The following is a 15,233-nucleotide window of genomic DNA, read 5'->3' as shown; positions in this document are numbered from 1 at the left end:
TTTCTTGCCCCTGTTTGGATGATGACACAAAATACCTGTCTCTCAGGTTTACGCTAATAGCCATCTGGCTGCTAATGCTGCAATGCAAGCATACTCATGTGCCTGTACTTATCTTGAACTCCAAACTTGCATTCTGCCTACGCCTTCTAAAGTGTTCCATGCTCGGATAGGTCTAGTATTTACAATAGCCCCAGTTAGTTCAGATACTGTAGCTACTCTGTGTGTCGTTAATTTAGACTGGCTAGTGTCCCTGAGGGTGTAACTGCTATTGGCAGTACAATCAATATCAAACCGTTGTGATGTCCCCTGACACTTTCTCGTCCAGTCGTGACCTTCTGAGATCATTGACTTGAGTATGAAGTTATTGTCAAAGATCACAAGCCTAATTGTCCCTTTTGAATATATTTTAGGCTGGCTAAAAAGCCTTAATTATAGGTGGATTTTGCCCAGTAATGTTTGTGCTGTGTGCTATAATTAATTCTTGAGCAAACATAAAAATGCTACTCATTCTACTATACTATTAAAAACCTCCAATTTAATTTATTCACTGTAAAATTTATAAAAAATAGTCAAGACTTTACCCTGACCATTGTTTTCAGCCACCCCATTTCATGAGAATTTTGTAGAAAATTGTACAGAAAAAAACTATCAAGCATACCTACTTGCTGTTTAGTACTACAGATACAGTCGGAGACGTCACGACACGGCAATCTTGTGATCATCAATATATTGGAAGAAAACAATCTACGAAACATGGTCTCTATCAATGCTAATGTTAACAGACTCAAGCGACAGCCTTGTAACGTGGAATATTGTGTGAATTTTGCCCTGAAATTTGTGGTCAAATTCCAAATTGTTGGACTCAAGGGGCATTAAATTTTAGAGCTATCACAAAGTTTAAGCAACAATTGCACTTTACTACAATGTATTCATTTAGATTTATGGAAAATGTGGACAACTCTAAATTGTAAGACCCAACCAGCACTTATTTTGTGAACAACCATCTGATCTTGAAAGAATGTAGCCCTAAATTGTACAAAAAGGCAATGGTAAATCACAATTCGATACGAACACACAATTTTTAATATCACTTTGTGATATATTGGCATTCGGATGTCTAGATCTTATTTTTATGATCCTTTTGGTCTAATTTTGAATTGTACAACTCTAGGGACATTAAGTCCATGATAACTTAATGCTCAAGCACACCTAGAACCAAGGACACAGCTAAAAAGTCATTTTTATTCATTTAGATTGATTGCAAATAGCCACAGCTCGACCACCCCTCAGCATTTATTTTGTGTGTAGTCACACTTACGAAATGGTACCAAAAAAAAAAAAAAAGCCAAGCATGGATGCTGGTTAATACTAGGGACACAAATCGGAGTAACTCATGATACAATGCTATTGAGATATATTTATTTGAATGTCTCGCATAAGGATGGTTCTACCTCTGGATTTTTGTGAGACTTGAGCGCTGTACTTTCCGCAGAAATCGTGGTCAAAAATTGCTCTACAGCTGAACACGTAAACATGGTTTGGTAACTTTAATTGCTTGAGTACCGAGTAGAAGCAGGGACACAGGTTAAAAATCAACAGATTTGATCTGGTATGAATACATGACTAAAATGTTCTCAACTAGCCTTGTCAATGGCAAACACTTTATAGATATAGGTTAGGTTGTACTATACCTCGGAGACATTGAATTTTTGCTGTAAAAATGATGAGTCAGGTGAACCAGTTTCGCTGCTTTTGTCATGAGCTCGTGTTTTGTATCACATCAATCAGCCACACTAATCCTCTGTGTTTGTATGTGTTGTACAGATATTGTCATCACCTGGCTTTATCGCGGCTGTTGTATTCATGCTGACTGTCTGGTGTTGATGGTATCTCGCTTGACTGTGTGAAATGGAGACCTAGAACATTGGCATTATATTTTAAATGTTAACCAACACTGCCTTTTTACAAACTGGATGCTTGATTTAGACAAACAAACCTGCAGATGTCTGTTGTGTATGGAAACGAAGTTGTCGTCTAGCGGCTTCAAACTGGAGTCACCATAAAAACGACAGGGCGAGCCTCTTCCCCTTGTTGTGGTATTATCATCTGAAAATGCTTAACTTTGCCATCATGCCCTTCCAAAACCCCTGCCGCCATAACCAGCGTACCTTTGGAAAAACAGACCAAAAGATTACACTGTGTGTGCGTGTGTGTGTGTGTGTGTGTGTGTGTGTGTGCACACGCATGGAATCACACTGACTGGCAACGTCTGTCTTGTTTTAACTCTTATCTGTCAATGTCATGAGTCTTGTGTTTTGCTTGTGGACTCAGCTGATTGTCACTGCTGTTTCTTTATTCTCTCAGTTGAATTACACTAGGCATTTATTATCAACAATATATGTATTATGTTGTTGCAAGACAGTTTAGATGGGAGAAATTACCCAATAATATCATTTTTCTTTTTTAAAAATAGTTCAACCAAGGAATTTTTCCCCATAGGAAATGATACGAAACATAAATAATCCACGGTCAAATGACTGAATCCTTTCATATTCGTGTTTCGGCATTTGCCTGTTTGTTTTGTTTATTTATTTATTTATTTATTTTATTTATTTATTTTACCTGTCCTCAGTTATTTTAAAAACTTACCCATTTGCAGTTTTGTGGTCCGGTTAAAACACACAGTATTGGTTTGGTGCCATCTGGTGGTACCTTGCTAAGGAACTGTTGAAGTGAGTTGAGGAGCTTCATTTTGACAAAGGTAGTCTTTTGCTGCCATCTTGTGGGATCTATAGGCAATTACAAACCCTTTTAGGGGGGTATCAGTCACTTAACACCCCGTTGTAGAAGAACAAGCATAACCTACATTCAGAATTGATCGTTTCTAGATATGAGCCACTAAATCGACGCGTTTTTAGAACCTTAGTAATGATTTAATACCTGTTTTTCCCAAGAAAATTGAAAATTGTTAGTTTTTGTTTTGGCCTGCTCAGTCACTTATCACAGTGACTCCTTATTGAGCTTCCTCCATTTTCCAAGTCCTTTTCATTTTCTTCTCCATCCATCTCCAGTGTCCCCTCCCCCAAGGCTTACATTAGCAACAGTGCGAACATGAACATGCGTATGAAGAATGCTCAAAGGAAACAATGTTTTATGCATTATTTTTATGAACAAAGTATGCCTTTACTGGTTTGATGCCCTTGAATCTTCTTGATAAATGGTGTAAAGCAGTGTTGCTGACTGTGGTAGCAAGGAAAGCGGTCCTGGTTGGAGAGTGTTGAATAAAAACGAATCACTTAAACAGAATTTATGGATTAATTTAGTTCGTTAAAGCATACCCACGTAGAAACACACACGCGTCTCATGCCGTTAATGGCCAAATAAGAACACGGCACACACACATTCAATCTTTGGATCATCTTTCCCGTCCTTTAGAGGTCATAAAACAGTGCCTGTGCTTTCCCTATCCTTGTCTTTCAAGACACACACGCATCACGGCGAGGGGCTCGCGGGACCACGTTTCATGCACCCAATTACTTAAGCAAACCCCCCCCCCCCCCCCCACCCTCACCATTCCTCCACCCCCACCAGCCCTCTCCTGCTTCTTCTCCGGTCTGCCGCATTACGTCAGGTTTGGGAGGCTGTATTTTTAGTCGGGACATGCCGTTTGCCCTCCCTGTTCACTGCGTGTGGATTAAGTTACCTCTTCGTTGGCGAAAGAACCCATCCAACGTCCACCCCCAAGCCCCACGTGGAATTGCAGACAGGAAGGTATTTGTCCTGTTGGCGGTGAGTTAGGACAGACGGGAGCTAAAAGGAACATTGAACTGAAACCTCTTTCACACAGAGAGCCTGCAAAAGTGGTTGCATCAGACGCAAGTGAAGCTTTCACACAGTATGACGCAGCATCACTTAATCGGGAGGAAAATGTCTTTCGGGCAGAGAGATCCACAACAGCCAACATTGTCACATTGGAGCCGTAACAGATCGAAAATACATAAAGTGATCCCCCACATATTTGCGATTCTGCATTAACCAATTTTCAGTTTTGTTTTTGTTTTTTTGGGAACCTATGCTCCGTTATTTGCTGAAAACTTTGCCTGTTTGCTCTTCTTGTGCTCAAGCAATAACAGTATTGCTTTGGCGCCAACTGATGGCATCTTGGTACTAGAGTTGAGGAGCTTCATTTAGACAATAGTTCTTCGCCGTCATCTTGTTGCATCTAATGGCAATTTCAGTACATTCAAAAGTTTTTGAGGGGTAGGCAACAATTACAAAATTGTTGTTAGTTTCAGACTGGCTTGGCCTCAATCCCCCGTGAACCAGCTTCTCGTCATTTGAACATGACATGGACGAGAGACTGGAATCAGGACTGGAAATCATATGGTTGTTAGGGGTGAGATGGAACAGACTGGAATTATGATTGTTGAGGTAAAGCAACCCCCTTTCACACAGAGATCATCAAAATTGCATCCCGCGATCAGGTAATTTCATGGTGTAACATAAAAAAAAAAAAAAAAAAAAAACAGGAAGGTTTTGTCCCGTTAGGTTCAGCGGGTGAGTTGGAACAGGCAGGAGTCAAGAAGAGCGGTGCGTGAAGCCTCTTTCACACAGAGATCCCGCAAAATTGTTTGCTCAAAGTTCAGCAGATATTTCCCCAAATGTGTGCAGTTTCACAACACGACACTGCTGCATCCCAAAATCAGATAATTAGATGATGCCTGGTATGTAGAAAATAGTTTATTTCGACACAAAAGGGCCAGCGAAGTGAACCTTGCAGATGGGAAGGATTGTCCCTTTCGGCTCTGGGTGTGCGTTGGGACAGGTGGGAGGTCGTGTCCTACCTCTGTTACAGATCTGATTCTACTTCAGATGGTAGAAACGTCCTTGGTGGACTTCAGTAAACGGCACGGACAAAAAGAGCAATTTAACATGCAGTGTGAAAGGGGCTTAATGTGCATTCATAGCGCCCTACAGTCACTGTGGTGGTTTAGGTAGGCTGACTATATGAGGGCTGAGATTTCCTGATTTCTATAGAATTTGGTTTGTGGTGCAGAGTGAGTGGATAAGTGCTAGCGTTGCTGTCAGACATGAGAAATTACATGCTTGTGACAGAAAAAAATCTTATGAAAATACATTTGACTATTTTTCGAACCTTCATCCTAATTTGTCTTTTTTGCCTTTTTTATATCGGCTCTAGTGTTAAGACAGCTGTTGTAAAGCTGTAATTTTTCCATGTTAGTCCCGTTTATACAGAAAAGCAACGTGGAATTGAGGTACAAAGTTGACCCTGCAATTTTCCACCTGTCAGATTCCTAATAGAGGCAGGTTGCTCCCTGTGTGTAAGGATATTCTGCTGGGACAGGAGTGTTAAATTTAATACTCTGCATTCATGTCTCCCAGCATGTTGTGCTGAAATCATAATGCCTCTTTCCTATGTATTGTTTGTCTTCAAGTCCTCATAGTCAGGACATGAACCCACATCTTAAGCCCCTTTTACGCTGCTGGCATTTTTCCTGTGAAAGAGGCTTCCGTTAACTGGTTCCTTCTGGTTCCCATAAGTCCCAATTCACCCCAGGAAGTTGACAAAACCTTCCTGTCTCGGTAGATTTACTGTTATGGCTCCATTGCAACAATTTAGCTGGATCTCTGTGTGAAAGCAACTCATTATGATAGCAATGAAGAGGTGTTGCACAGCTGAGGCATCAGGAAGTGGTGATGACAGCTAGACCCAATGCCGCTAGTAATGCACGCAATGTCCCCCCTCAAAGAAAACTTTGGAATGTTTTCACTCTGCTACGAAGTGTTTGCAGCGTAAACGGTGTGGAAGCGGCAAACTGCTTCACCCCCTTGCGTCCCTCCCTCAGTTGGGCCCCACAATAATGACATCTGCATTGAGAGGCTGCTGGTCACTCTTGTTGAACTTTCTTCCCAGTTCTAATCACCTTTGTAATCTCTTCCTAGACCCGGTTTGCTGTGCTTGGCATCACAGCAGTCTTGTTTCCTGATTCTAAGCAGCCAATGTGTTGATTTACGTCAAATCCCTTTCATTCAGCTCTTTTAGATGGGATCTGCAGGGGGGTGTCAACACTTCTTACGGATGCCCCTTTCAAGGGTTGAGGTTTCCATGGCATCCAGTCACTTTCGAGATCAGCGTAATATTTTCCTTTTTAGACAAGACGGAAGCAATGAGTCAGTCATTGCTATTTATGATGAAAAAACAACTTACTGTCAATGAGAGCTCTCCATTTTGTCCTTATTCTGCAGTCATGTTGACTTTCGGTTCCACATTTGGCTAATGTGTTGAATGATAATGAGTAACTCTTGTCTGGTTCTCATCGAGCTGGCGCGCCAAGCCACTCTGCATAAATAGTTGCTTTGGTGTCGTTTTTTTAAGCCATCATTGATGAATTACATATTTTGGTCCTGGAGGCTTTTTTAAATGCGTCGTCCCGTCATTTTATAATGACAGACAGACTGGCACATTGTTTTTATATAAACCCTAGTACATTGACCCCTTTTGTGCGATTCATCTGGTCAGACATGAACACTGTAATTAAACTCTGATGCAGAACAAATCGAGTGGTTTCCGTTCCAAACAAACTCTGGCCCATTTCATTGTTGTACTTACAATATGATTCAACCTTAATTTAACATAATGGTGACTTAACTGTCGGTAAACATAGATAGCCTTACCAAAATTGTCTTCTGGTTATCATGTATACGGTTCTCTAAGAGCAGCTTTTTGGCCAGGAGGTTGGGAAAACCTTCCACACCCACAACAGGGTCCCGGCCGGACCCAGAAGTGGCACAAAAAAACGGCGGCTCGATTTATGTCCATTTTGGTAGGGACCTGACCCACCTTTTGTTCTACGAGCTCCGGGAAATGTTCCACGACCACATCACTAGCTCAAGCTGGCCACATCCAAAAATTAAGATGTCATTATTGGCAATTTCGTCAAATCTGGAACTGTCACAAAATCACGTTTTTCAATTCAATGGACTTATGGGTTTACGCATTACTTTAGCTACTGTACATCACCATTACGTGGTTAAGGATCTTACACGGTTTGATTGTTTTCTTACCATAATTAAATCATGCTGTAGTTCATACCGCGACTGTTTGGTTTGGTCTGTAGAGTTCAATTACCTGGCAAAACAAGGTTGTTTGAAGCCGACTATTGTGTTGAAAAAAAAATAATTAAATGAAAAAGGAATTAAGCTGTGCTTTCTGTTAAAACCAGTGACACATTTTGGGTACAAACCAATCAACTGGAAACATCAGTAACATTTTGTGGGGCACTGTGATCTGACCAATTAAGTAATTTATTTCAGTAATGGTGACCCTGAAATCACAGTAATTTAGTTTTTTGGTGTCTGTAAAAGTGTCATTGCCTCAAATAGTCATTTTCCTTGTTTTCTGTATGGGTGTATTATTTTGCCATTACCACGTCTCCGTTCGGAGCCTCTTAAGACACATGCGCTGTCTCAATATAGTATGTCGACTGAACTGATAAAAGGAAGATTTAATAAACGGATGTCTGCATCTGAGCAGTGACTCAGCGAGCAAAGGGAAAGACCCGCGGGGAGACTGTATGGGCTGGACAGTGTCTCAAGAGTACGAGGGCGTAGGAAATTAGGCACCACTCCTTGAATAAGGCTAGAGTAATGACATCACCACTCCAAGGGAGATCTGAAAGTATAATTATGAAACAATTCTTTTGCCAATGTGTGTTTAAAGTAGGGGTGTTAAAGCAATTCTCCGTGCAATAGTGTGGAGTTTAAATCTGAAACTGAATCTCGAGCGTGGTGAGCCAGCAAAACAGCTGCTTTGAATTTCCTCCAATCCCTGGGGTCCTTACCTTCCATAGCATCGTACACAATGAGAGCAGGGCTACGTTGTCGTCATGTTGAGTGGCTCTCGAGCAACAGCCTGGAAGCAATGCAGGGTTTTGGGTGGCTTGTCTCTGCTTTCCAGCGATCACAGCGTGACTTTGCAACAAAGCGGCAGGTATGAATCCCGATATCTTTCACACAGTCGACGCCCTCACACTTTGTCTTCATAAATACTCTTCGGAAGACCCCACATATGATCTTCTGCCCAAAAGGGACATTAGGTTGACATGTTGGACCAATGCCAGCTGTGTCCTTGATTTATGCATCCAATTGGATGTAAGGAATTACAATGGAACCTTCAAAGGCCAACACAATTCATTCCGTGATGCTGGGCCACCCCTTATTTGTTTGTAATTCACAGCAAAATTTCATATTTTAAAATGTTTGCATTAATTAGTTCTTAAGTCTAAACCTGTTTTAACTGCACAGGCCATGTTTTAGGTTATATTTTAAAGTGGCTCTATACAGACCCCCCAAAAATGGCATGTAAATTCAGAACACCACAGAGAAGAATAATGTTAACAAGCCTAGCAAGTTTGAATGACTTAAAAAAAAAAAAAAAAAAAAAAAAAAAAAAAAAAAACTTGAATAAGGGCTACCTCTCAGCTCTCAGACACTGTAGGCGTGTCGGATGAATGTGGCAAAAGGAATCAACCATACTGTGAGGGTGATAGCTTATATGACGTAACATATAGCAGGCTCAACTTAAAAATTGAATGGCTATTGTGGTTTATAATCATAAAAATAAGCACACAAGTCAACTTACTCTTGTTGTTGCTGACAATGTCACACGGCACCTGACAACAGTGGGATGGTAAGCGGAAGCCCAGGTAGTTAGGCAGTCGGCACTGCCCCATTCACTAGTATCAAGTTACCCACGAAGCCATGTTGTCGCTGGCGAAAGTTTACAAAACTTAGTTGTAAAATGTGCACTGCAGAGTAGGCTGGTGGTGTTGATGTTCAGCTCGCCATCTTGCGTGTCTTTAAAAAGTCAATCCATCGCTTTTTTATTTCCTTGTTTTTTGGGAGCTTAAAAAACGTCACCGAGCTATTCTGTAATTTGAGGAATCCAGCGAAGACCCATTTTTGGGGTGTAGCCATCGTTAGCTTGCTAACTGAACGCGGGAGTGGTAAACGGGCCTTGTTGCACAGCTTCCTCTCATAACTGAGGTATATAACAAATGAAATGATGTCACTTCGTACTTATATAGTGGGGGAGGGAACTCTCACTACAAAGTATACGCCCCAGTGATGTCACCACAAAATCAGAAAAATTTAAACGGTGAAAAAGATGCTTCAGCTATAGCGCAACAATTCAGCACTGTATTGTTATGTCTTCGCATATGTTTTCAGCACTTATCCTCACAAGGGTCGTGGGAGTGCTGAAGCCTATCCCAGCTATCAACATGCAGGAGGCGGGGTACACCCTGAACTGGTTGCCAGCCAATCGCAGGGCACATTTAAACAAACAACCATTCGCGCTCACATTCACACCTTCGGCCAATTTAGAGTCTTCAATCAACCTATCACGCATGTTTTTGGGATGTGGGAGGAAACCGGAGTGCCCGGAGAAAACCCACGCAGGTACGGGGAGAACATGCGAACTCCACACAGGCGGGGCCGGGGATTGAACCCCGGTCCTCAGAACTGTGAGGCAGACGCTCTAACCAGTCGCTCACCGTGCCGTATACATATTTAATGTATTTACAAACAAAACAGATATCTGCGTTGAGCCTCTTACACATCGCTAAGTGTCAGACAAGTAAAAAGAGATGTTTACCACTGTAATGACTGTTCAAAACAACAGAACGTTCTTTAAACACTCTTAACTGATGCAACTCGCACCTCATTTCTTACATTAACAAGAACACAAGTATCACCTGAAATTAACCGCTACTGTAAAACGTTCAATTCTCATTCTTGTCAAAAATCACAAACGGACTCAAATGAGAGTCATGCAAGTCCTTTGTTTTCTCAAAGTTGGACAGGAATGGTCATAAAAGCAACCAGTAAAAAACATGCAAATTAAAAGCAGTGCTAGTGATTAAGCTTCAGGCCTTGTTCAATTTTACTACTTTTCAGCTTATTTGTCTATTTATGATTTTTAATCTTAAAGATTTATTTTTTGCTTGGCACGGTTACTAACTAATTAGCACATCCACCTCACTGTAGCAGTGTGACAAGTGACTGCAATTTTTGTGGAATTAAAAAAAAGAAAAAATGGAATGAGCACTTCATGTGCCTCCAAAATCCTCCATGACAAATAATAACAAAAACCTATTGATTACTAAAGTACATGGCCATCTTGAATGAGTCTTCCATTTATATATTAGTATGTTTTCATGTTAACATCTCTCTTTCGCCACCAGATGTGAAGAAGGACTGGTCAGACCACGCGCTATGGTGGGAGAAGAAGAAGACGTGGCTGCTGAAGACCCACTGGACGCTCGACAAGTACGGCATCCAGGCCGACGCCCGGCTGCTGTTCACGCCGCAGCACAAGCTCCTGCGTCTGCAGCTGCCCAACATGAAGCACATGAAAGTAAAAGTCAACTTTTCCGACCGTGTCTTCAAAGCAGTCTCCGACATCTGCAAGACCTTCAGTAAGTGGAGCGGTATTATTATTATTTTTTTTAGGGCTGAATCTAATGACTATTTTAATAATCAAAGAATGGGAAGAAATATATTTTTTAATTCCCATCCCGTTATTCAAAAACAGGACATTATTTCAAATTGGCAGTGCAGAAAATTGCATGAAGAAGTTGCTGCAAGACCATCATAGCGCTCTTAAAGTAATAAATCAGTTGTCCCCAACCAAAGGCCCCACTACCGGCGAGCCATTTGGTACCGGACAACTCAACACATTGTCTAGCATTGTGTAGCATGAAAAATGCTAAAACACGTTAGATGACTTTCTCTGCCTCAGCTATATTTAAAAAAAGATTAAAAGACCAGCTAGATTTTTAAATCAATATCGATTCGCTGTTGCAGTCCTAATTTTTCTCCAATACAGTATATTCATATAGTATATAGTATAGTGTTTACTCAACATGCTCAGTCAGCTCTGCCAACTGGTAGGTAGTGCACTGTTTGCTCTGGTCTCATGTTCTTGGGACCCGGGCTCCATCTTGTCTTGTGCTTATGTTTGGTAAACAGACATTATCATTTTTGGCTTGGAACACAGCAAAGTACGAATCATTCATAAATATCAAACGGCTGCTCACTGGATTACTCCCAAAGACAAGGGAGATAAGAGGGTGGATGATATCAAGGTTGTATGTCTGGGTAGCTTCCCTTGGACAAACATGTCGCTTTTGACACAAAAGGGCGAGAGAAGTGACTGTCTGGTGTTAAACTTCACACCCTGATCATGTTATTGCGGAATACCCTTACGCACGACTCTGTCACAACTGATACTTCCTTGGAAGCCACAGAATTCACAGGTTGACCTCGACCCCCCCCCCCCCCCCCCCCACCTTTCATATAAATACGTTTCAAACAGAACAGTTCTTGTAGCAGCATGAAATGGGCTGACATACCTGGCACCACCTGACTTAGCTAAATGGCAGCTAGCCTGGGTGAACATCCGCCAAATAGATAAACCGCAGTCTCCAGCCTCCAGTGGCCCTTATGGATCTGTCCATCATGGAGGGTCATGGCACACCCTTTGCGTCCTTCTTACTGGATGGCGTTCAGGAGTCAGACAAGATGTCGCAGCGTTCCCGTTTTTCCTGGCCTTTTCCATGTATTTTTGAAATTTGCGGGAATGGAGCATTTTTATATAACCGGAGAGTTTCTCTAGGTTATGGCACAAAAAGATTACAACTTTTATGGAGTGTAGTGATACAAAGACGTTGTTTTGGAAGGCAAGGAAGGGTAGAGAAACACGCCAGTAACTTTGGCTGGGGCCGTCCCGGTCGGGAATGCATCTGTAATGTTATCTATTCTAGCCGCTAGAAATTCAGGACAAATTGTCTTTGGCAGACTTGGTGCATGCCGAGTCACTGCAAGTTTTGGCTGTTAAGGCGGCACTTGATTGTTTGTTGCAAAACGCAGAGTCAAATGTGCTCTTTATAAGAGTGGAAGTAAAAAATAGTAAACACACTGGCAAAAAGTTGCGAGCTAGACCTTATTCCTTTTAACTTTTACTTGAAGGTGCTCACAAACCTGTTCCCGTTGAGTTTAATCCTGGAGTTTTTTTTTGTTTTTTTTAACTGACTTCAAATTGGCACCAATCTACAAACCCTAACTAACTGTAATTTGCCTTCCAGCTGGGTTATCATCAGCCAAGACTCCTTAACATGGAGACTCCCATTCATAAGCACGGTGTCGGAAGTCCAAAAAACACTCCCATCATAAAACCAGCTTCTCCCACGTTCATGGGCAGTCTGACAAGGACGGGTTCGATCAGGCTTGGACGAGGGCGCCACGCTTTTAATACGCACTGTAAAAAATGTGTTGGTTCTGCCCCCGTTTTGACCTTTTTGCATTTGGCACGTGAATGTCAAGTCACAAGACAATAACACTTGTAACACTTAACATTTTTGCAGCCTTTTGCGTAAATTGGGGACAGATAGCTCGATCGATAGTCACAGTATGCGCACCTGTTCCAGTCTTAACAGTATCTCAACAACAGTGTTTTTATGTAAAAGTGTCAGTTTAAGTGCTGTTAAAGGGCCCAGCCATCCATCCTATGTGAACCACTACACTACCAATGACAAACGTGGGTTATAACGTTTTATGATACCGTTCCTCAACACTGTTTGTTTTCCACATAAACCACCCATCTGACACTAATTAAAACCAGCTCCTCGTCCGTTTGTCCAGTCAGACATGGGCTCGTCTTGTTTAGACATCCCAAGTGATGTCGCATCGCCAGCTAGTGCTAGGGGTTTATTTGAGGTGGGGCGTTTTCTCAAGTTTTGGTAATCTTGTGTCGGACTGAAAAAAAACACCACCAATGACGTCTACCCTATACATGGTAATATCAGATTATCTTCCCTACTGAGCGGAATAAAGAGCAGTTTATTTGCGGTGTGGCATTCATTAGTTTTGGTTATCATGAATCTGACTGAATGAAGCAACACCATCTACTGCACACGTGGTGATATCAGATTTGGGTGACATGACATGTTCCTAATAAATGTGGTCAGTTGCTGAATCATTTAATCATTTAATTTAGTCATATTGTAATGAAAGTGTAGTCTCCACCTATTTCATAACCTCTAGGTGGCATACTAGAATGAAAGTGTACAACTTTTTCATGACCTCTAGGGGGCGGTGGAATAGTAGTAGTATAATGCGCACTATTGACTTTTGACCATTTTTGGCGGTAATAAATGCGCATTATACACGAGCAATTACGGTACAGGTTATTCATTCTATGGCTTCAAATAAGTATTTCCGTACTAGATTCAATTGGTTATTTTTTTCCCATTAATTGATTATTGTGGGTGACTGGTTTGTTCTGTAACATTCAAAAAATAAGGAAAAATGTTGATCGTTGGTTTCCAAAGCAAAATCAGATGTTTGCGAATGTCTTATTTTGATTAAACACAAAAGATAATCAGCCTGCTTTCATGGAGGACTACAGAAATGGGAGAATATTTACTGTTCCGAGACTAAAATCAGAGGATTTGGACAATGTTAAGTTAAAAAGGTCTCTAAACGATTAATTGATTATCAATATAGTTGTTTATCAATTTGATAATCGATTAGTTGTCAATTAATCATTGCACATTTAGAAGTAAGCTATTTGACGTTTATGCTCTGATTAATAAAAAAAAAAAAAAATCACGTTACTCTCTACTTGTAGTTTTTTTCGTGGAGTACTTCTGTAATTATTCAGAGGGTTACTTTTTACTGAAGTCATATTTTCCTAATGTATCAGTACTGCTGCTTAAGTATGGTACTTTTGGTTGATTGGTGATTTGCAGACGACATATTGTTCCTGAAAATATTGGTCAGTTTTTAAATCCTCTGATTTGTATTTATATATATATATACACGCACGCACACACACATACAGTGTGTGTATGTGGCCATTCAAGTGTTAGGACTGACCTTTTTTAGCATTCTATGATGCATGTCCGGTATTCTGACGGATTTACGGCCTGTTAACCGACGTCTGCTTGGGATGCCTGCCCTCTGTTGTCATAACAATGTTCCAAGTGAGTCGCTCTCTTTGCATCTGAGCTACATGAGTGAAATGTCAGCAAAGATGCAGTCACTCCTTTTTTTTTTAGTCCATCTAGGGTCTTTTTTTTTTTTTTTTAATAATTAATAATCTGTGATTGCGCTCGAGCTCTGTAAATTTAGAATGTGACGGTGTAGTGATTGGCCTTAGTCACTGCAGTGAATCATGTGTTCCAGGGAGCTCACATCTCCAGCACAGCTTATTTTTTTTATTCATTGCTGGAACTAAGTCAAGCCTTCAGCTCTGGCTCTAGGCCTGCTCACTGCCGCATGTCTCCTGGATGGAAGATTGACTCTCCTTTTGGCGGTGTCAATTCCGCTAATGGAACTTGTTTTTTTTTTGTAAACGTCAACACTCTAGGCCCACAAGTATGTGGCAAGTGTTGGTAAACTTTTTTTTCCCGCCAGCTCGTGAAATATTATGAACCTATAATTCAACATACGCTTACTCGGTCGGTCAGCAATAAATTTGAGAAATACTGTATTAGCAGGGAGCAGTGTATCTCTATTGTTCCTCTTTCCAGTAAATTCTGCTTCTGCCGGCGTTTTGTTTGTCTGTCTGAATTTTCCCAGCAACGAAAACCCTCAACCCTTTTTTTTTTTCCACCAAAGTTAGTGAAGTTGTTGCAAAGGGAGACTTTGCATCAGATTTGCTTCTCAGTCACAAACATATCGTCATTCATATAATTTTGGTATTGAGATTAGTTGTGCTACTCAGTCAGCGGTAGAACTGCTATCATATAACCTTTTAATAACTATACAATATATTTTATCAATATACAATCATTTTTCTGACAAGACGCCTAAAAACAAGTCATTTGAATTTCTTGAGCTTATCTACATTACTAGCGAAGATCTCCGCCTACCACTCGGCCCCTGAGCCAGCACTCTCAACATAACACACGTGTGCTCTCACAAGTGGGTCTCCTACACGGAGGCAACCAATCAGAGGAAAGGGGGCGGTCTTAGCCTAATATGAACACAGCGGATAAAAAACTGGATGCTCTTATGACAAAAACAAAGGTATTGTTCTGAAATAAAATTGACACTTTCATACTGAGTCCATGTTAGAGAGTCACTATATGGAGGTCTAAATAGCCAAAATATGGGACTGTCATGAGAGTGTAAAAAGACTTTGACTT

The 15,233-nt window shown here is 41.0% G+C and overlaps 1 protein-coding gene across 4 annotated transcripts in view; it reads left to right on the top strand.

The window, feature by feature from the left end:
* The window catches only part of fermt2 (FERM domain containing kindlin 2), a 52,650-nt gene that overhangs the window by 9,591 nt on the left and 27,826 nt on the right, over window positions 1-15,233 (top strand). For all 4 annotated transcript variants that reach the window (XM_061794568.1, XM_061794570.1, XM_061794569.1 and 1 more), the window contains exon 3: window positions 10,266-10,499. In XM_061794568.1, coding sequence (XP_061650552.1) covers window positions 10,266-10,499 — 234 coding nt within the window. The remainder of the gene's footprint in view (window positions 1-10,265; window positions 10,500-15,233) is intronic.

Source organism: Phyllopteryx taeniolatus, chromosome 13 (genome assembly GCF_024500385.1).
Source record: "Phyllopteryx taeniolatus isolate TA_2022b chromosome 13, UOR_Ptae_1.2, whole genome shotgun sequence".
Classification (NCBI taxonomy): Eukaryota; Metazoa; Chordata; class Actinopteri; order Syngnathiformes; family Syngnathidae; genus Phyllopteryx; species Phyllopteryx taeniolatus.
The sequence above is the reverse complement of the archived record's forward strand: the minus strand, read 5'-3'. Positions and strand labels throughout refer to the sequence as shown.